The sequence below is a fragment of the Phaethon aethereus genome, assembly GCF_964289735.1.
Source record: "Phaethon aethereus genome assembly, chromosome: 1".
Lineage (NCBI taxonomy): Eukaryota > Metazoa > Chordata > Aves > Phaethontiformes > Phaethontidae > Phaethon > Phaethon aethereus.
Window position 1 is genome coordinate 160248972 of NC_138575.1, and position 21893 is coordinate 160270864.

Genomic DNA, 21893 nt, shown 5'->3' on the forward strand with positions numbered 1-21893 from the left:
TCAGTTGACCTTCAGGCTCCCCACTTCTGTAAAGCAGCTAAATTCCATGAATACCATGTGTGACAGTGAAATCTGTTACAAACAGTGATTTCTAACAGCACACAGAACTGTCATCCTAGAAGTTATTAGTATAACAAATTTTCATTTGCTTTACTTTTCAGAGGACTATGCAACTGTACGTACATAGAACAGTATGATAAAAGTACATGAGTTGCAGAATACACATTCAGAATATCTAATCATACACTTATATCTTTATTAGTTTCTATTCCTTATAGTCCTATAGGTTATGTATTTGAAAGTATCGTAGTATGTAGACTAGACAACCAACTTACTGACATATTAACCACAGAAACGAAGAAATTCTCTTGTGGACAAGGGTCTGTTCAAACATTTTGTGTCTTCAGTCTATGGTTGTCAGGTAATTCAACCTCAGTCATGCAAATACAATTCTTTGACCAAAAAAAAATCATTAATGTTTTGATAAGCTTCCTTACAGCTTCTCTCAATTTATGGTCTGATGCATAATCAGGACTGTTAGAAAGAAAAAAAGGGCTATACAATGTATTTGTCAAGCACCATCAATTAATCAAATTAATTAGTTGAAAAATACTCAATTAGTGCTAGTCTTCTACAGGAATACTGTTTCATACTGATATGGAGAGGTGACAACCAAGTAAATAATGTTGAAAAAAAAGGCTTTGTTATATCTTTTCCAAAGGCTTAAGAAATAGGTATTATGGGTATAATCTCAGTCCCACTGAATTTTACCAAGAAACTCTGGAGAAGTTCCACAAGGTCAGCATTCTATGACTTCGCCTTTTAGAGCTTGGACTGTCCTGCTCTCAAGTGATTTTTTTTTTTACTTTTTTTTTTAGTTTTGTCATGCATTTCTTTAAGGAGCAGGCCTTCAAATGAGTGTTCTGAAATATTTACACCCATGTACATATGCGTGCATGCACACCCACACACTGAGTACTTCTGAAATGAAATGTTCTAGCAGCCTAAAGAAAAAACAAACAAAAAAACCCCTCAATCTTCAGTTTCCTTTGTTAAGGGTATTCTCTCCCCAGCCAGATTTCACAAGCATTTCCATTCCATCCTTCCCAGCACTCACAGTTTCCACAGCTACAAACACCATTGCCTAGAACAGAATGAATAAAGGACAATTAGCATAATTGAAATCTACTACATTAAAATACGTTTTATGGGAAGTAAAAAGCCATCCTAAAGTAGTGGCATTGTTCCTTTATTGTTCCCCGCCACCCTTTTTTCTCCTTTGGAAGGAAGCAATTACTGTACCATCGCATTAAGAAGCCACCCCAAACCTACATGTACAAAGCGTTAATAGCATTCTCTCGATAATTCCGTCAGCAGAATTGCAAATATTGTAATTATGCCACCACTATTTGTACCCAGCTGTTGAGGCTCAGTGTTCACACTGTACCTCCAGGTACAAGGAAAAACAACATTACTTTTAACTATTACGCAGAAAGAAAAAGACATAAAAAGTTACAAACAGCATAGCAATAAAAACATCACTTTGAACATGAGAAACTTTAAACCTAAATTTTCAGAAGTGCTATACAAAGAAATAATATGTCAAACTCTGTATTAGATTAAAAATATGTTGGCCTTATTTTGCAGCAGGGAAACATTAAGTACTGAGAGCCATATTTTCATTTTATTTCAATATTTTTCATGACTTCTGGATGCTCAGCTTGAGACCTCTACAGCCTGGGTTTCCAATGTGAGCTCCTCTTCCTACTGACTTTATGAAGATGCTGCAGCTGAAGAAAAGGCTCCTGTTGCCTCTCTACTGGCTACTTGCCCCCAGAAAAAGACCCTTGCTAATAGGGCTAGCTGGAAGACACAATTTACTACTGTCAGCCCTCCCACTCTCACTCTAATTGGCTTGCACATTTCCTCCACATCTAATAATTACTCAGCAAAGACTTTCTAAAATTAAGATTTGTAACAGGAAGCAGCCAGTCAGTTAATTTAGCAATTCCCATGTTGCTTCTTGTCACTAGATTTGTCATGAGGGTTTGCTGGCAGCTTGCCCATTTCTATCTGCATCTGCTACCTGAGCTCTCAGACAATATTAAGGTGAAGCCGCTTTAATCACTAGCCACGTCATAAGAAAAACTGACAGGTATTTCAGCCGCCCACTGAGAACTGTCTGATTGCCAGGGAGCTCTGTGAACCCACACAGCTATGCCTCTCACCTACCCAAAGATTATCAGACAAGTGAGTTTTGTCTACGACTTAAATGCCTTCTACACATAGAAAGTCCAGTTAGAAAACAAGACTTAAAGAAATCTCATGATCATAATGCTGACACTGTACATCCTTTGCCAAAAAGCAGTAACTTGTAGTTTATTACAGTGAAAATTGTTGATGAATTTCATAGCTGTCTTACTTGTTTAAATTCATACTCAGGCTTTCAACTGTTGTTTTGAAACTTTAAGTTGATTATCACACTGCACGAAGAAACAATTATAGTAGGATTGAATAACCAGCAAATGCACTTCCTCCATCAGTGGAGAAAGAAGAAGCTGGGCTTTGTCTAACATAATTCCCATCAACACAGTTTGTTTCTTAGAGCAATTAAGTGTTAGCTTATACTGCACCTGTGCAAATGAGACCGTCATGTTTGTCACAGTCTCTGTCATCGCATTCGCAGAAATCGCCTGAAATGTACCATTCCTGTGGAGAACAGATGCACTTTCCACAGTGGCAGGAACCTGAAATCACAAAAATTATTACTTGCAGTCAAAGAGTACTGGCATTTTCAGACTAGAAAATAACATCCCCAGACACACACGTGCACACATGCACACGTGTGCATATGCACCAAATTGCTGCCTAAGAAGCTATTGTAGAAAAGAAAATAATCAAGCTAAAAGCTTTTTGAATAAAAGGATTCTTTTGTGGTGAGCTAGAGTATCGTGGGGCATTACTACTCACGCTTTGATTCTGCTATTTCACTTAATCAGGACTCACATTTTAAAGCTTTCCTTTGGTTTCAGAGACCTACAATCAGGGCTACTCTTCCCAGTAACTGTTCTTTTTTTTTTTTGACTAGGAAAAGCTCAAATTGTCCCTGACCTACTGTTACTGAAGGCAATAAAATCTCACCTGGGAAGAAAAGGCCCTCCTCATCTAAAGCCTTTAGGGATGAGTCCCAAAAGACCAGAGTTGCCTAAGACTAACATTTAGACCGCCAAAATCCTCATCATCCCATATGAAGCTGCTCCGCCTCCCATGGAATTACTAAATATTTGCTCTAAGTCAGAAAGATTTTGTGCATGTGACAGTAGTTCCACGGTTTACTCATTCCTGCAGAATGCCCCAATTCTCCTTGTTGGGATAAGCCACTCTCCTCCTCCTCGGGGATGTCAGGTCACACCCCCACAGGCAAAGGAGGGACTTTAGGGTGATATTTGGATGATGCCGTAACCCACCAAGCACCAGAAACCTCCCTTTAAAGGAAGAGTCAGAGACGTCCATACCTTCAGAAGAAGGTTCATGGCTCTGGATGCTGGAGGGGGACGGTTGCCACCAGACAATCATGTGTCAAGAAGCCTGTAGCCTGAGAAGGGTGTGAGAGAGGCTTTTCTGCAACTGGAAATGCCACTAGGAGATGGTAATTCCTCCTGGCTGATTCCAGCACCAGGCTGAAGAGAGCTGGCTTTTACAGAGTCCATCTTCAGCTGCCTGACCCTATACAGAGTTCAGACACTTAAACGCCAAGGTGGGGCACTTAGTAACTGCTGAGGAAAAATCCTTAGGGCAAAAAAACAGGCCTAAGAACTGGTATCAAAATATCAAAAAACAAATAAATGATAACAAAGAATACACATATAGTTTTCAATTATGGGAGGTGGAGTTTTAAAAAAAGAAGTCACCAAAGAAGCTGTGGCCCTTTAACAGAACACGCCTATAAAAGAATTAGATGATGGTGAAAATCGCACTCTCTCTCAATATTTCCAGAATGATGACAGTACAAAGTCACCAATGTGTTTAATGCAACATTAAAGAAAAATATGTAGAAAGAAGCTTGGTTATGTCAGACTATAACCTAAACAGAATTCATGGGTTACTTAATAGGGCCTGAGCCAGTGTAAAAAATTACGCTTTCCATCTTTCCATTCCTTGCAGTGACCTCTGAATAAAATCCATAATGAAAATCCAAATACACGTTTTAAAAAAAATGTGCATCTGTTGATATCAGCCAATTTTCTCCATTTTTTCCCATAAATACTTAAAACTTCAGAACAGCCTCAGCATAGTATCTATTTTTTTTAATGAAAAAGTAAGTAGTGTTTATTGTAAGTTGACAAAGGTTAACTCATTGCCTAATTTTAGAGAACTGCTGTTTTAACCTGTAACCTATGGAATATGTAAATACATACAGGAAGAGCTAGTGATCGGAACATTTGGGGATGGGAGTATTTGGTTAAGCATCTACTTGTCCTGTGAGTTCTGAGTATTGCTTACGGAGCCATGGGCATAGAAAAGACTGACATTCCCTACAAGGATAAAAAATGCCATTGTATAAAAAGGCAGTGGAGGATAGCATATACATATTGCATGGTTGCTGTATGAGCTACACGAAGACATACTTGAGGGTAATTTAAACTGAATGTCTCTCTTTATACAAACTACAAGGTACTGACAGCTGAAAATAATGATGAACAGTATAAGAATTTTAGTGAAATCAAAGTAGTTAATAAAAGCATGATACTGTAAGAAACCTGAAGTGATTCTGCATAAGCAAGCACTGATGCCGCTACTGACGGTTGCCCACAATGTTTGAAACTATTTTGCAGAAGATACAGCAAATTTAACACCAAGTCAACCAAGGAAGATCAGGCTCCATAATGTAAAACCTGTTAGGCAGAATGAATGTATCAAGTCTTTTCCCTGAACTGAGCATGTTGCTCTGAGAGGCTCCTCAGTTTAATTAAAATGAGTCTAATGAGTTTCGGGGTGTTCCCTGGGATCCCAGCCAGATCCTCTCGGATGGGCTTTGGCTCATTACCTAGCTCGCATCCTGCACTGCTAGAGTAGCCATCTGCAGCCCTACATTTACTGCCAGGGAGGCAGCAGCATGGTGGGTGTTGCTGTTTTCCTTGGGAAGAGCTTTTACTACAGGTGGCATAGACAGCAAGCCAAGATTTTGAAAATAGCCTAGGAATGCGGATGTCCAACTTTGCTTACATTAACAGAGTGTAATTTCATGAAAGTGTTCAGCACTTATCTGCTGAAAACCAGGCCTCTTTAGAGTCTATTAAATCCTACATACAGAAACTCAAGCTCTCCAATCCATTACAGTGCGTGCATATTTTGGCTAAGTTTCCAGCAAAGACGTAATAATCACCATTAGTGCATGGGTTCGAAATTCCTTTTTATTTGACCAGTAATGGTTACTTATTCCTCAATGTAATGAAACAGAAAGAACAAGTTGTCATTTTGGCCTCTGGATAGTGCCAGACACACTAGCTATGAACAACATTTTAAAGTATGTAAAGTAAAGTACCCAGTAAGACATGATTTCCATATACTTATTTAAGCATCAAGAGTAGATTTGCCTAAAAAGAAAAAAAGGGCAAAAAATAGCTAAGCATAAAAACAAGTAATTAGACTGTCTTTGCTTATGATCCCCATCCTGTTTAGAGAAGAGGCAGGAGATAGTAGCTTCCCTGTGTGTTCATTGTCCACACACTTCTGGAAGTTATATTGTGTACGTATTTCTCTGCTGGGACAAGCACTTACGTATGACCAGCTGTTCCCACAATAAAGCTGCTATAGCACCTAATTTGACACACCTATATTGTATTGACTGTCCTGAGGGCCACCTTCCATCACAGCGGAAGCTTACCTGTGCTTGGAGGCCAAAGAAGCTTTAAAAACAAAAGTCCCACCAGCGGACTTAGGATTTAGGGTCAGGTTTGTAATTCCTGTTGAAAGTAAATGCTGTTCAACAGTGCATTTTATATTAGAAAATCTGAGCCTTTGGAGCCTTCATTCATGCAGCCACGTTTAAAAGCACTACCTGCATGCAGCTGGTTACAACCTAGGGCAACTTTCAGGCTGTTCCAGACTACATCAGTGGCCAGATCCCAAACCACCCCCTGAGCAGGATAGCGAACAGAGGGAGAAAAATCCTTGAGGTCTCTGCAAATTCCTGCCGGATGATCTGCTCCCAATGCCTCAAAGTAAATTGTAGCCTTGATATACGTGCTCAAAGATAATTTTTCTCAAAGAGCCACAGGCTGGAATAAATAGCTCTCAGCCATCCTTACAAAAAGGTAGCAGATAATACAAATATTTTTAAATTCAACATAATTTTTAATGTTTAAATGCCTTTAGAATCTTATATAGTGCATTTTATTGATTTTAAGCATATTTGCTCACCTTCACGGTTGACATAAAAAAATCACAGGGAGACCAAGACTATGAGAAGAAAGTTGAACTTCTGCAGTAAACCAGAGTAGCTCCATTTCTCCAGTAACTCAGTATCCTCTTACCCATATACTAATATAAGATAGCTACATTTTCTGGAAAAAATAGAGAAGCTGTGCAACTTCCTCATTTTCTATGACATTGCAATGACTGAGGGGGGGAAACCAAATTAAATGGTGCAGTGAGTGAGAATTCTGACAAGCAATAATACACATGGAAGAAGGCCAGGCTGGAAACCCCATTTAAATTTCCTTTGCACTGAATTAAGAGTTACCAAAGGGACAGCTGGAAATCTGCCTAATGTAGAAGGCTTCTAACTGTTTTTTCCAGCTATAAGGTTTCTTCCCTGTGTATGCAAGGGACACACAAACAGAGGAAATGGCATATCCACTCCAGAGTGGGTGCATTCTAAGCCTCCAGACAGTCCCACCACCTGTTTTTTGTCTATTCTCTTTTAGACATATTATATACAAAAATAGGTAGTTTGCGCTATGGGGGAGCTAAAAAGCCCTCTTTCCAGTAATGCAATTTCCTAGCCTGAAAGACTGCAAGGTAATAACCTAAGAGAACAATTTCTGATAATTAACAAGATTTTCAAAATTTTATTCCTCCCTGTGGCAATTTTTTATAGCCGGACTGAAGCTGATGCAGCCACCTGAATAAAAATTAGTAAATGAGAGAGTTTGCAGGATTCTGTCGTGGGGGCTGCAGATGTTTACCTGTCCTTTGCTGCTGTGTTGGGGGGAGCGATTAAGCATACACTCTCCTCCACTTATTGTTGCCTGAGATTCGCCATCTTGCCCGCTGCAGTGTTACTGCAGGTAGTGCCCCTGTCCCTCCAACTGGATGGAGCGCTAACAGTTAGTTTATAATGTACAGCTGTTCAATGCAGACCATCAGATAAACACATAGAGGAAATTATATGCTATTAACAAACTGCATAGGAGAGCGATGCTGCTAAGCATGTACGACTGTGGCGGGTGTTTGACAAAATGGATGTGAGTGCATTACGGAGCCAAATATAACATCCTTTTAATAAGAAGCGCCTTTGAAAGAAAGGGTTACTAAACAAAAACCCACCGCCGTGCACATTAGTCTTCCAGAACGTGATCATTTTCCACTCCCAGGGCACTGATATGGGGTAGCTCAGCTGCCAGTTCTTACCCTTCCCAGAGCATAATATGCCATCCGCTGACTCGCAGAGACTTCTGCTTTCCTCCTCTGTCATGTTGCACTTCCTTGAATGCTGGCACAACTTTCCAAACCACCCGTCCTGGCAAATGCATCGGCCGCACGAGCAGATACCATGGCCTGTAATGACACCAAGGTTTGTTATGAGCTAAACAAGCAGAAAGCAGCGACTGCGGTCCTAACTGAGATAATCTTCAGACCTCTGCAGTGTGAAGGGCGTGCTAAGGGATAGACAGGCAGACAGACGGACAGCACAGCTTTCTAGGCAGGATGACCTTCCTCAGTGCTCTCATTCTTGCATTAAATGGGGTGCCCTAGTGATATTCAGAAAAGCAACTCAACTTTATGGGATGTCCCCAAATCCACACTGTACTGAGGACAGACACAACCCCTTCCCTCCCATGTCTGTAATCCTGCAGCCCAGTGCTAAGGTCTCACCTCCATATCCCACACTGTTGTGCCATAGGCGGTATTTGGGACAACAATACTATCACCTGAAGAAGCAGACCCCAGCCCACGGCTGAGAGCGGTGCAGCACACAGCAGAACAGGCAAGGGAGCTAAAAGCTGCAATCTCCTCCAGCAGCCTGTTACTGCTGGTTTTCTGCTGCACTGCATGGAGCAGCTGATGTGCAAAGCCTGGACTCAACATACTCTGCTATTACTATACATTAACTCATACGGTACAGGATGAAAGTAATTCCCCTGGGGTCTCACGCAATTGCTAAAATGGGTTGTACATAAACCCAACTGTGAATCTGCAAAGAGTTCCTCTCATCACCCTAACAATAACCTGTTTCTCTTCGGCATCTCTCCTCCAGACATAGCTATCCCAGCTCAGTAGTTTAAAAGATTTGGCACTTTCACTCCTGATACTGTAGTGAAATGCTGAGCGAGGAGCAGGAAGGAGCAAGAGAGCAAAGCATTCTCCAGAGCACATGTTTGTATGACCCCAAGGCAGGACTTTGAAGAGGAATAAGCAGGCTACCATGGTGGGCTTTCTCCACAGGAAGACAAAGATTTCAACTCCCAGATTGAGACAAGAAGCCTGAATGAGAGGGAAGATGGACAGGCAGATGAAGAATACAGTAGCAAGAACATATCTCTCAAAAGTTGATTAATAATAAGGGGGAAAAAGAGGGGGAAATGAAAGGACAGAGAGAAAAGAGGAATGAGAAAAAACACAAAATAGAGGGCAAGTGGAGAAGAAAACACTCTGAAATGTTAAGAAACGAAGGACAGGTAATGACAAGTGAGGGAAAGGTCAAAGAAACCCTAGAACATGCGTCAAACATAGAGACTAGAAGCTATAATCAATGTTTAAAAAAGGGAAAAAACCAGATGAAATTGAATTTTTGATAATTATTTATACAAAGATAATAAAAAAGGAAAATATATTGAATAGTATACTGTGGGGAAAATCTGGCCAGGAAGAAGGGAAAAGTGACAACAAAGGAAAACAAGAATACAGAAATGGAAAACAGAAAAAAGAAGTAAGAAATGCCTCCCAGCCAGATGTCAAGTTTTAAACCTTGAATAATATTTCTGCAGTAGAGAAGATCATTCCTTCGCTGATCAGTTTACTGGGCTTAAAAGAAGCAAATTATACATACCAGTGACTTTTGTCTTACCCTACCTGCTATGTAGGGCAAGGGAGTGGAAACGAGGGGATGGAGATAATTTGGGAGCATGGGTTGGGAAGAAGGGAACAAGCAGTAGGAGTACCTGGCAAAGCATTGAGGTGTACGATTGAGAGAAGCAAACCAGCAATTTTGCTTTTCTGATTTGTGGACTTCTCATGAGGCACCAGTGCAACCTGACATTGTAAACCAGGAGGCAGCACTGGTAAAAGCCCAAAGGAGAGACAAACCTTGTAGTTTGCTATAAGTGGAATTCCTTAATGTGGAATGTGGATGGCCAAATACTTTACTAATTTAAATTAGAAAATACTGTAAGCTCCAAAGTCTTGGAGCTGTCATTTACAGCAATCTAAGCGTTCAGAATAATTTTTGTACCCCAGATTGTGTATTGATCTTTTATTTTTTAACCTCATTACCTGTACAACTTTAAATGCTTGGTAACAATGACGCAGTGTTATTATGAATTCCTACCTACTTCTGCAAGTGACTTTCAGCAATTACAAATTTACATACATGCATTTAACATATATCAAATATTACAAATTTATAACTAGCAACAATAGAAGATTGATGCTACTTTAGCTTCCATGTTAGACTGGGAAACAAGAACAACTATACCACAAACCAAAAAACAAGAGGTAGAAAACAAGCATATCTACTTTCCCAAATGCTCCTTACAGGTAGATGGCATGCAATTGTCTACATTAACTTACTTTAGCTAAGTTTCTGTCAGAGCATTTTTATCCACCTTATTTATTTTTATTTAGTAACATACAGAATAGATTTGAGAATAGCTCAACCATTGAAGAGCAAAATATACAACTGGATGTCAGTGTTGGAAAATTATTTGTGGAGATACAAATACTTGTACCCATTTTAGCAGTGAATAGTAAGAAATCCATGCTGATTTCACTGAAAAAATATTGTATAATTTTTTTTGTGTAGTCATTATGATTTTTAAAATGCAGAGACTGATCGCATCTGTAAAGCATTTACACAAGTCAAATAAAAAGGTCATGAATAGTCTATTAATATACAGAAAACAGAATTTACAGCTTACCGCATAAAATTTTGACATGCATTTTTCTGAGATGACCATTCTTCTCCCCCATTATGCCATATAAATCCTCAAAACATAAAGGATTCTTTATTCTCAAGGAATCAATTTTACTAAAATAATATTTACTCCTAGCTGACACCAGCTTGGGCAGCTGCAGCTCTTTGAATGCGTCATCTGTCAGGGTGGTGAGTATGAGAGTGCTTAGCCCAATGCTTGTTAACTCCTAGCTATCTTCTGTGTGCTAGCCCACAAATAACTGCATTACATGGTTTAGTTGTGTATATTCTACTTGCAGAGGCTCTTTGCATTCATCTGAAGATGTCCAAACAAGTTGACCAAAAGGAAGGGCCAAAACATTATAAGCAACTGCTTTCAGTTGAATGTAATATTGAAATTACATTCAAAGTGTGCCCATTTTATTCCAATGAATCCCAGACTCTCAAAATTACGAGCAAGAGCAGCAATAAAAAGGTGCTGCTCTTGCTTATAGGTCCTTTTAAATCTGAATATAAATCATTCCATAGAGGAGAATAAAATTTAAGAATACAGCAATCATAGAGCAAAGGAGAAAACAAAAAACACTAATTGAAGAAGTCCAGCCCAACTGAAATGGCTAACATGATAAAATACTGATTTAACTATTCAGACTACATAGATTTACTAGAAAGTGTTGTTCTATCATCAATTCAGATTTAATATAAAACACTTAAAATCACAAATGAATTGCATATTGCAATGGCTCTGAGTTTTTATGGCTCTGGTTTTATGAATCATTCATAAAAATCTGTGTTAATGAACATTTAAATATATAACAGAATGTTTCAAACATTAATCTCCAATCAAGAAGAAAGACTGTAATGGGGGAGAGGCAAAGGAGAGAAAAAGATGATGTTAAAGATACTGTCTCGTTGTTTAGAATTATCAATAAATCCAACAAACACAAGATTTAAATGTGAAATATGAATGCAGCAACAAAGCAAGCTGTGACAGATTACTAGCAGAGGTCCATTACAACCCAAATCAACCAGGGCACCAGGATAAACTATTTCCATGCCTGGAAAATAATCTATGTGGTTGTGAGGAACTTCAGTTTAGGACTACTCATGGAACTGTTGTCAGAGTTCCCAAAAAACCTGCATGATAATTTTCTAATACAAAAGGCATCACTACATGGGAATGACAGCATCATGAAAAAGGTGAAGTAATCACTGTAGAGGAAGCTCGTTCATATTTGTAGACTGATTAAAACCAGATAATGTTCACAAAGTGCGAACTGAGGCCAGCCCCAACAAAATTTGTCACATCATGAGAAAAAATTTCTCCAACTAATAACATAACATAAGTCAATAATAACCAGAATGGGGAAAAACAAAACTTTAGCTATAAAAATATGAATTTGACTGTCCTGTATGAAGAATTTATCTGATAGCCCAACAATATTTTTCCACAGTAAGAGAGAAGGTCTAATGGTGGAGAGGTGCTATGAGATAGGAATGAGAAGGCTGTACAGCCAAAGAAAGAAAGATTAAATAGATAGCAACCAATATAAATGAGAAATTTTGTTGTGCATAAAGTGGACATAATAGGAAAAAAAAATCTATAACTGGATGAAAAACAAGAAGTTTTAAAAGCATACTAGAAATATGAAAAATTTCAGCATAATGCAGTATTGCTGATTTAGAACAATACAGTAAATGAAAAAAATATTTCTCTCTGTATTTAAAGAAAAACAGGATTTTCTATTTTTTATTACAGGACTATGATAAAGAACTTTCCATTACGTTATTAACATAAGAGAATATTAAACAACATCTATCTGGGAGAAATATTTCTAAGTAAGCAGGCTTCATTAACCTGCCAGGTTAAAAACCTGAGTTGGTAAAGTCATTACTGAATCACTGATTTTGATTTTTATTTAATACTAGGAGAATGCCATAAGACTGAAACAGTTGTGAAAACTGCAGTTAGAGAAACCAAATATGAAAGTGGAGCAAAATACAGATTGTCTATTATATTTTCATGATAGATTGCTTAGTATTTTCCAAGTCTAATAAAAGTGGACTGTGGATCCAGTTTAGGGAAAACAACAGGCTGGCACTTCTGTAAAACCTTCAAGGGAAACACTGGGCTGAAAAGGGCTAATGCCATCCTCGTATGCATATAACAGGAGAGAAGTGAGTAGGAACCAAAAGTTCCAAAGAAAGAATTCAAAGGGCAGAGAAAATGGCTTGCTGAAAGAACTTCAGAGAGCATTATCTGCTTAGCCTGCTGGGGCTGAGGGGGGAATGCTAAGAAGTGTTTCAGCTGGATCTGAGCTACCTTCTTGGAAGGTACTGGAATGGGGATTCTCAAACTACCAGAGAAAGACAAAGCAAGAAGCAGAGAGAAAAGCTGATACTGACCAGTTCATTTGAGTAACAAAGCAGAATTTCAAACAAGGATGATGACTATCGGAACAAAATTTCTAGTGATGTCGGCATGGCTGCACATGTCTTAGAGTCTTCAGAGCATGGTCTTCTCCGAGACAGGCGTTAGTCGCACACAGCAGACAGACTTCAACGTAGGGGAAGCCTGGGTATAGTGTAATGGCTATTTATAGCCTAATGTATGAGGTTCAACATATGAGTTGAACCTTATATGTTTTGGCTTTGCAAACTAATATCTATTAATCTACTTAAATGTTGATGCATTAGCAAATCCTTTACTGTTCATTTAAACAGAAAGATTCAATTGAAATGTTTTTTACAAACCTAAACCATATTTTATGCTATCTGAAAAGCTAAACGAACTACATTCTCCGTGCATCTATATAAAGTCTCAACTTTTCATACACCTGCACAAACACCCGGGTGACCAGGACAGAAATCTGTAGTGCATTTAAAAGAAAAATTAGGAAAGTAAAAGTAGCTAAGTAAAACCAAATTAATTTAATAAAGAATATTCCACGCACATTAATACCTGTACTGGCTACATTAGTCACTCTCATATCTAATTCAATACCTACTGATCCTTTTGAATTTATCTGTTGCTGCCCCTGAATGTGCCTCAGAGCAAGGATGAAGTAGTTAAGTGAAGGATACAGGCACTGAATCATTAACTCTTTACTTAGTGTTGTTAAAATAAAACTCTAAATCACACCAGCTTTATGCCAGGTAGACTCTGACTTCACTACTAAATAGAGTCATTTTCCCATTTTTTAGCACCAGTTTTACTCAGTAAGCACGTGTTTGAACTTTTTTTTCCTAGGAGGATCAATTGCATTTTTCAATAACAAACATTATAATAAAAATTCTCTATTAAAGAGTATAAAAATATCTAGTGAATTCTGTAGCAATTATATGTATTTCAGATTCCTCAGTCAATCAAACATGATCCCTGCTCTGAAGACTTTTCAACAGACAAGATGAAAAACCTGTTGGGTAGGAAATAAACTATTATTTTAACATAATAGGAACATAGAGAAATTACGGGTTCAATTCAGATGCCTAGTGCCATTTGACATACCTTAAGATATCAAGGACATCCTCATGATGATGGCAGCTACGCAAGCATCCCTGTGTCCTTGTGAAGCCAAGTTGGGGTCAGACAGGATAGCCTTGGGCATCAAAAATTATATAAGATGCCTAAGTTTAGACAACAGAAGGCTTTGAAATTATGTCCCATGTAGTCTGAGAAGCCATGGTAGTCAGAAGTTGAATTCATATTCCAGAATTTTCAGACCACTCAGTGCCAAAAGCTGTCTTCGGCTGGGAGATAGGGTGGTATTATTTTACTCTCCTAATGTGCATTTTAAGTATATTAGAGAGTTCCATAAATGTCCTATATACTTCTATTTCTGTGAAGCAACAGTAGTGCAAGAAATGAGGAAATCGTCTGACAGCAACTGCACCATAATATAAATACTAAGCGTTGCTTAATGAAGCATATCATTCATCATAACTCTCTCATTTTTATGGTTACGGCATTATTGGCCCTCATAAGAACATGCTACCTGAAAACATCATGTTTCTGCTTCACTGAACAGATGAAAAAAAATGTCATTCATGATTTCTGCAGTATGGACCTAGAACTATCATTAAAAAGTATTCACGGTTTCTGTTACATAACTTTATCATATAATAACATATAGTTATATTAAAAAAAAAAAGAAAGAAAAGCAGTACTTCCTCTGAATCAAATTACTTAGCCTGGCTGCATAATAATGAAGATTTTATATTCAAAGGAGCATGGCAATAAGGGCAAGTTATACCAGCCTTTTGAGAGGGAGCACTTCCATTGTACATCCTGTTGATGACTATGTGATCCTAGAATCCTTCACTAGTTCTAAGAACGTGATGTGGAAGCTTCTGTCTCTGTTGTAAAAGTTTAAAACATTGGAAAGCTGGGAATTGTGGCTTTAAGTATATGTACGTCTTATAAACCACAGCTTTTCCCTTGTTTTTTGCCAATACATGGAGAATTATATTGGGAATCTTAAGATTGGTGTGAATGACATATGAATGGAAATGTGTAGGTAAGCACCAGAAGAAACACCAGAATGAGGTTAAAAACATGACCTGTATTAATATCCAGCAACACATTCACAGCACAGTAAAACTGAGTAATGTATTATTTTGTCAAAACCAGAAGGTCTGCACTCATGTCAAACAATAATGGTATGATAACTTTCATGATGACTTGCCAGCAGAAGACTGTGTGCTCAACAACAAAGGATGTCAACACAAACACAGTGCATAACTTGTGTCTTTTCCTTGTAAGCCCAACAGGAACAGCATTGTCCTAAGAATGTAAAAAATGAGGAAGCACAGACAACAGGCACCAGACTTGCCTAAAACTTACAGAGATGAAAATAAGCAAAATCATGAGTAGGATCATCCTAACTGTTGGATCTTAAACAATATAAAAGACATGTCCAAAAACCAGTTTGTTGTTGTCAGTCAAGGTGGAACAAAAAGACCTATGGAGAACTTGATAGGCAGCATCTCTTGTCCATCTTCTGTGTCACACACAAGTGATCCTGACCAAACTACTTACATCCAGACACTTCGATGCTTGTATGTGGGTGTGAGAATGCAAGTGAATGAAATCAATGAGACTTCATTGAGTGTCTGAGTGGTGAAAACTAATTTACCTGGGGATTTTATTAAAAAAAAATATTCACTTCTCCTCCCATAAAGTCTCAAGTAGAGTTTTGCTGCACTGGTTTCCTAACATTATAGGAGAGAGAGGTGTGAAGGCAGACCTGATAACGAGGGAAATATTAATTACCTCAGCATTTCCTCAAAGTATAAATCATCTCCTCCAGCTTTTACAAGCCTTTATACTACAACCAGAATCTTAAACTAATAAGAACTAATGCCTTTTACAAAAAGGCACTGGTATAAACAAACAAAAAAGATAGCTACATTTACTCTTTGATGTGACAGGATGTGACATGCCATTACACACCTGGATTCCCTACAGTGTTAGTATTATATTTTGATATGCTGTGGACAAAACAAATAGTTAAAAAATCATCAAAGTGAATTTACTCACTTGAAAATAAACAAATCTGACTTCTTATAGCATTCTATTGTCACCAGCCAAAGAACTGGCTTACTGGGATGACCAGAGGCTTAGTTGTTTCTTAGTGTTGAGGACAGTGCAAACATCCATGACTAAATATTAAAAGATCTTACCAAAGTTGATTATCAAATTGGTGGCCCACTATATAAATCACAGGCTGAAATACTGACATAAAACAAAATGGGAGTATCCCTAGAAATATGTAAGGGCCTTGCTATGAGTTACCTGTTAGAAGTGTCAACCTTTGCTAGTAGCCCTAGTGAAGAACTTGTGTGGAGCTTCAACCAATTTTTTGTTTGTTTTTATTTTAGGGTTTTTAAGCAGCATAATCCTGCACCAACCAGTAGCATGCAGAGGACCCCAAAGGGCTTCTGTTTTATTCCTTCAATGGTTGCTACTTTGCAGTGACAAGAGCTCACAGCTAGGCCAATAATGGACCAGGGAACAAATCAAAATGAATGGAGTTAAGAGCATTATTGAATCAATTTCAAATTGATCTTTACTGTTGTCCTGAATTCTTGTTGCCTGCCTACCCTCAATTCTGAAAGAGATTAGAACATAATGGACGACAGTCAACCCAGTGAGGTGGAGCAGCCAACAATGACATCAACCAAAAAACATGACTGGACACAGCAGGGGAACAAAAAACACTTGAAAGCTCAGGACACATCTGCAGCTAGGAGCACAGCCATAACCTCAGAGATGAGAGTGAAGTGTCTCTGACCAGGATACAAGAGAAGTAAATATCAAGCCAGGTGTATATCAGTGACAGAGCTGTGCCAAGAAAGAACTTGTGCTGGCAAACCTGTGATTCTTTGGTCATATGTGTGCACCAAAAAATTCTTAACTTGCATATGAAAGACTCAAAGAACCAAGTAAAGCCAAAAATACCATGATGTTAAATATTGCTGTGAATCAACACTGCTATACACTCAGGAAAATCTTAAATAATTTTTAAAAACTGTACTGTAGGGAATGTGCCTTCAGGTAGAACATACGAATCTCAAAAAGGCTGCATGAGACAGCTCCTCCGGTCATAGCATATTACGTCTCTGTGCAGAGGCACAGACAAAGGAAGGGGAAGATGAAGGAAGGACCTGGCAAGCAGACTGAAGGAGGTGATTCTTCCCTTCTACTCCACCCTCATGAGAACCAACCTAGAGTACTGCATCCAGTTCTGCGGTCCTCAGTACAACAAAGACATGGGACCTGTTGGATCAGGTCCAGGGGAAGGCCATAAAAATGGTCAGAGGGCTGGAACACCTCTCCTGTGAAGAAAGGCTGAGAGACTTGGGGTTGTTTAGCCTGGAGAAGAGAAGGCTCTGGGGATACCTTCTTGCTGCTTTCCAGTAATTAAAGGGGGCTTCTAAGAAAGATGGGGACAGACTTTTTAGCAGGGCCTGTAGCGATAGGACAAGGCATAATGGTTTTAAAGTAAAAGAGGGTAGATTTCAACTAGATACAAGGAAGAAATTTTTCACAGTGAGGGTGGTGAAACACTGGCACAGGTTGCCTAGAGAGGTGGTAGATGCCCCATCCCTGGAAACATTCAAGGTCAGATTGGATGTGGCTTTGAGCAACATGATCTAGTGAAAGATGTCCTTGCCCATGGCGGGGGGGGGGTGGACTAAATAATCTTTAAAAGTCCCTTCCAATCCAAACCATTCTATGATTCTATGAATCCATTTCTAATAGCAGAGTGCTGTGGAATCTATGCCAAGTCCTCCTGCAACCTCTGTCTTTGTAGAGACGTAATGTCTCTATTCCCGGTACTGCAATGATGGACAGCTGAATTTTTAAGTGAATGACGCACTACAGTCATACAGAAACATGGTTAATAGGGTCTTACTCAGTTGTACCCTAATTTATCACATCTTTTGCCTCATATCTTTCTACCATCACATGGACAGCTGGTCTGGAAAGCAAGCTATTAATCAATCTCTGCTGGTCAGAGGAGGCCAGAAACAATTCTTATTCAAACCATTTAGGTTGTCTTTCACATTTCTCATTCCAGTATGCATTTAATCTGAAAACAGTGGTCTTCCTTCCTTGTGCTTTACAGGCGCTCAGTGCTCACTGTCAGACCCTGCACATTCAGAGTCCATCTTAGAATTCTCTGAAGCCAAAATTACTACCAAGGGCTTATGTCCTGACAGTGATTGCCTAGGTAGTAACAGTGGTAGAAAAATAGCAATGAAAAGAGAATAAGGAAAGAGGAAGGAACAAGCAGTTCAGCAGGAGGTGTCAAGAGGTTCAGGCTGAGATGGAAGCACAAACAAACCCAAAAGGAAGAGATATGTGTGTGCCATTAGTGCAAAAGTAATGAGAGAATTTCCATAAATGATAAGCTGCAAAAAGAGAAAGAAAATAAGGTCAAAATTGGTAGAATATCTTAAAAAAGGAGATATGAGAAACACTGTATATCAAAGGAAACATTAAAAAAGTTATCAGGATAGAAAGTGATAGCCAAGCAAAACATTGGGCAATTACTAACGAGTAGGGCTGAAGCTATTGGTAACACCAGAGGCTATTGTGGGTCTGAAAAGGACAACAATGACAGAAATTCCTACATTTGGTCAGAAACTGTGGGAAGAGACATTTCAATGAAAATGTTGGTGGAAGCCACAGTGAAAGATGAAGTCACAGAAAATGCATAAGGGGTAAATGAGTTTGAAGGTGAGGGGATGTGAGGGGAATTCACTTGCTAAATGGTGAATGATCAGAAAGCTGCAATTGATAGGGACTCTCTGAAGATGAACGTTCCTGTACTTAGTGCTTACACTCAAATAGGCGCTGCTTTAAGTTATTGGGGTGGGGGGTGACCTCTTGAGGCAGGTGAATCATAAGCACAGATGGATACTAGATGGTCATAGAAAAGGTTTCAGGATCTGCCAGCAGAGAAAAAAAGAAGGAAAAAAAAGAGAAGGGGGGGGGGAAGAAGCCGGGAGAGAAAAAGAGAGAGAGAGAGGTGAAACGAGGGAAGGAGCCACTCTAGAGATTCAGCAGCCAAGAGAAGGAAGAGTGGCATATGGAAGAGAACTGAGTGATTAGTAAGTAAATTAGCAAACAATCTATGTTTGTTAATTTGAATCTCAGTGCACTTCACATGGAAGAACCAGACAAGTCCAAACAAAGAAACACTTGTATGGTATGTGAACAGACACAGAGGAAGGGGAAACCAGTTCTTGGCTGTAAAAGAACAAAAGCAGATGGAATCATGCAATAATAATAATATAGGAATACGCTTCAGAGAGTGAATTACAACCAAATATATGATAATCTAAAAATATCTCAAATTATATTTAGAAATGTAATAGAACAAGAAATAAAATATCAAGAATATGAAAAAACAATCTGCCAATTATTTACCACTGGAATCCCAACACATCTACTACAGAAATCCAACAATTTTTAGAGGATGGTATTAGCAGTTTCATGACTCCTAATTGGGAAGAACAAAACTCTGGAGATCAGCGGCACCTCACCAAGTTCAGACGGCTGCGAGTGAGCAAAGATGCACTAGTCTCCCTTGAGGCACTTCAGAGATCCTGGTGGACTTAATCATCACCTTATGCCATGCTTCCTCCTCTCCCTTTACTTACAAGAAAGCTCAGCACAACAGGATTCCCGATTTGGCACTTATTCTACGATTTTGGGGAAAGAATTACAAAAAAGCTCAGCTCCCTGGAACAGCAAAAATCACAGGGCGGGCCTTCTGAAGTCCTGTCAACAGATGCTCTGCAGTGCAATTTCAAACAGGGCACAGTCACTTGAATTGCATTTTCCCATATAATTCCTTTCACCTGCAGAGAATCATTAGTACCTAAACTATCAGCTTGAATGAAAGTGGAAAAATTGAGCTTGAAACACCAACTGATTCCTAAGTTCATGAGCTGTCTTTCCTTTCCATTTGTTGTTTCAAAATTAGGAAAACAAGTTTAAAGCATATGGTTTTAAAATTAATTAATTAATTTCTGCCATTCTCCTTGGCCAAAGCTATTTAGACTAAAGGGCAGAGTTTATTCAAATAATAGTGTGACCTAGAGTGTTTCCTGCACAGTAAAAAATTAGACAGTGGCTCCAGTGTTGCGGTAATTATTCATTTAAGTCTGAGGTGCTCTACCCAGCAACAAAAATTAAAATTATCACTGTATCCTTCACAATAAGGAAGAATGGGATTTTTGTCTATAATTTCCAAAATGTGCAATATAGTTAGCAGTATAAACATTGAAGCATTGTCATTGAATAATGTAAAATATGAATGACATAAAAGGAATAGATATTTTTAACCATGGCAGATGATGAATTTTGGTCCCAAACTACTTAATTTGTAAAAAATATGACCCAGCTTTTCAGTGCTTTTATCTGCTTTTATGTCCTTTGTACAAAATTAAATTTCAAATTCTTCTTTTTCTACACATTCATATTAGTGAATTTTATAAAGTATTATTATGGCTGGTTAGACATTTGGACTAGAATTTTCCATATATGCCTAGACTGTCCATGGCAGAGACCTTGAGGAAATATTCCCTGTAGTCAGAACATTTAATGCACACAAGGATTATGAAGCAATATGGTTTTTTCTTACATAGAAATACAGAATATAATAAAGTGTGTCATTGTTCGTACCACCTACTTTGTTAATATTAAGAATCAAAGATTCATTTTTTAAAATAAAGCAAATAAAATCTGGAAAGAGAGCATTTAGGACAAATATCACTCACCTGTTTTTAAAATACCATATAGTATGTATACATTTACATATCTAAAACTAACTTGAAATATTGCTTAACACCAACATATATTACTAAAAAATCAAAAAATGAGGTTTTCACTTTCAACATTAAAATAAAACATTTGCATGTACTATTACTATGACAATGTATCTCAAGCATTTTAGATTCTTTCATAATATATTTTTACTACTCTTTTAGAAAACAGAGATATCATTGTCAGTGGATATGAACTATTCAGAAGTATTGCTGGTCATGATCACCTTTAGATAAAATACAACATTGTCAGTAAAACATCAGCTGTACTCAAAGTAAAATTACCTAATTTTTCAGCTTTTCCTTTAAGGTCTGTATTCTTCTCTAATGAACACTGATGGAATCTGGGATATAGTAGGTCACTTACCTTTATGCTATTAAGTATATTTAATCTACTTCATTGTTAGTGTTTCTGAGGTTTTAAAATTCACTAACGTATTCAATATTTATAGAGCTTGTTTCTTATAAAAATCTATAATCTGTTATAATTAATCAATAATGTCAATAGTCTATAGTGACATGTTAAAAAAACAGGGGGAAGAGAAAGTTATAAACTGTCAAGATTTTAAATTATATTATATTGTATGATATGATATGGTATGATATTATGTGAACACATACCCCCACAGACATCACCATCCACATTTTCACACTGTCGATCATCACATTCACAATTTTTGCCATGAACTCGGTTGTCTCCTGGAGGAAAACAAGTGCATTGGCCACATTCACACCTCCCTGTAAGAATAAACAATTGTTAGAGTCATGATTTCAGTAAAGTAAGATAAATTAAATAAACCCCCAAACTTATTATACACCCTACCCCCAAAGGCAAACTACAAGTCATGCTGTATTAATTGAAGTATGAGCATAAACACTATTAAAAAAACCCAACCAAACCACAAATCTATCCCTCTTCCATAGCAACCAGAAGCAAAGTATATTACTGTTATATCTTGGTGGAAACAGCAACAATAAGCAATCACTGGTATTGTATGCTTTTCGCATCTCAACTTTGTGTAAAAGAGCTATGGCACATATTTAACTGCATCATTAACCTCTATAATTGATCTAAATATTTAGCACATACCTCAGAAACTCCAGAATGAATGTGATTAGAATTAAATAGTCTATCTCTTTACTAGGGCTCTCTAAGATACTCTCTATTCACGTAGAAACATAACTCTTCAAATATTCT

General features: G+C 38.1%; 1 protein-coding gene across 1 annotated transcript in view; it reads right to left on the minus strand.

Moving 5' to 3' along the window:
- Positions 1-558: 558 nt before the first annotated feature.
- The window catches only part of ITGBL1 (integrin subunit beta like 1), a gene marked incomplete at its 5' end in the record, with an annotated part of 150966 nt that continues 129631 nt past the window's right edge, over positions 559-21893 (minus strand). Inside the window, 4 exons of the mRNA XM_082009934.1 lie at positions 559-1144; positions 2634-2747; positions 7636-7782; positions 21317-21433. Coding sequence (XP_081866060.1) covers positions 1053-1144; positions 2634-2747; positions 7636-7782; positions 21317-21433 — 470 coding nt within the window. The 3' untranslated portion in view covers positions 559-1052. The remainder of the gene's footprint in view (positions 1145-2633; positions 2748-7635; positions 7783-21316; positions 21434-21893) is intronic.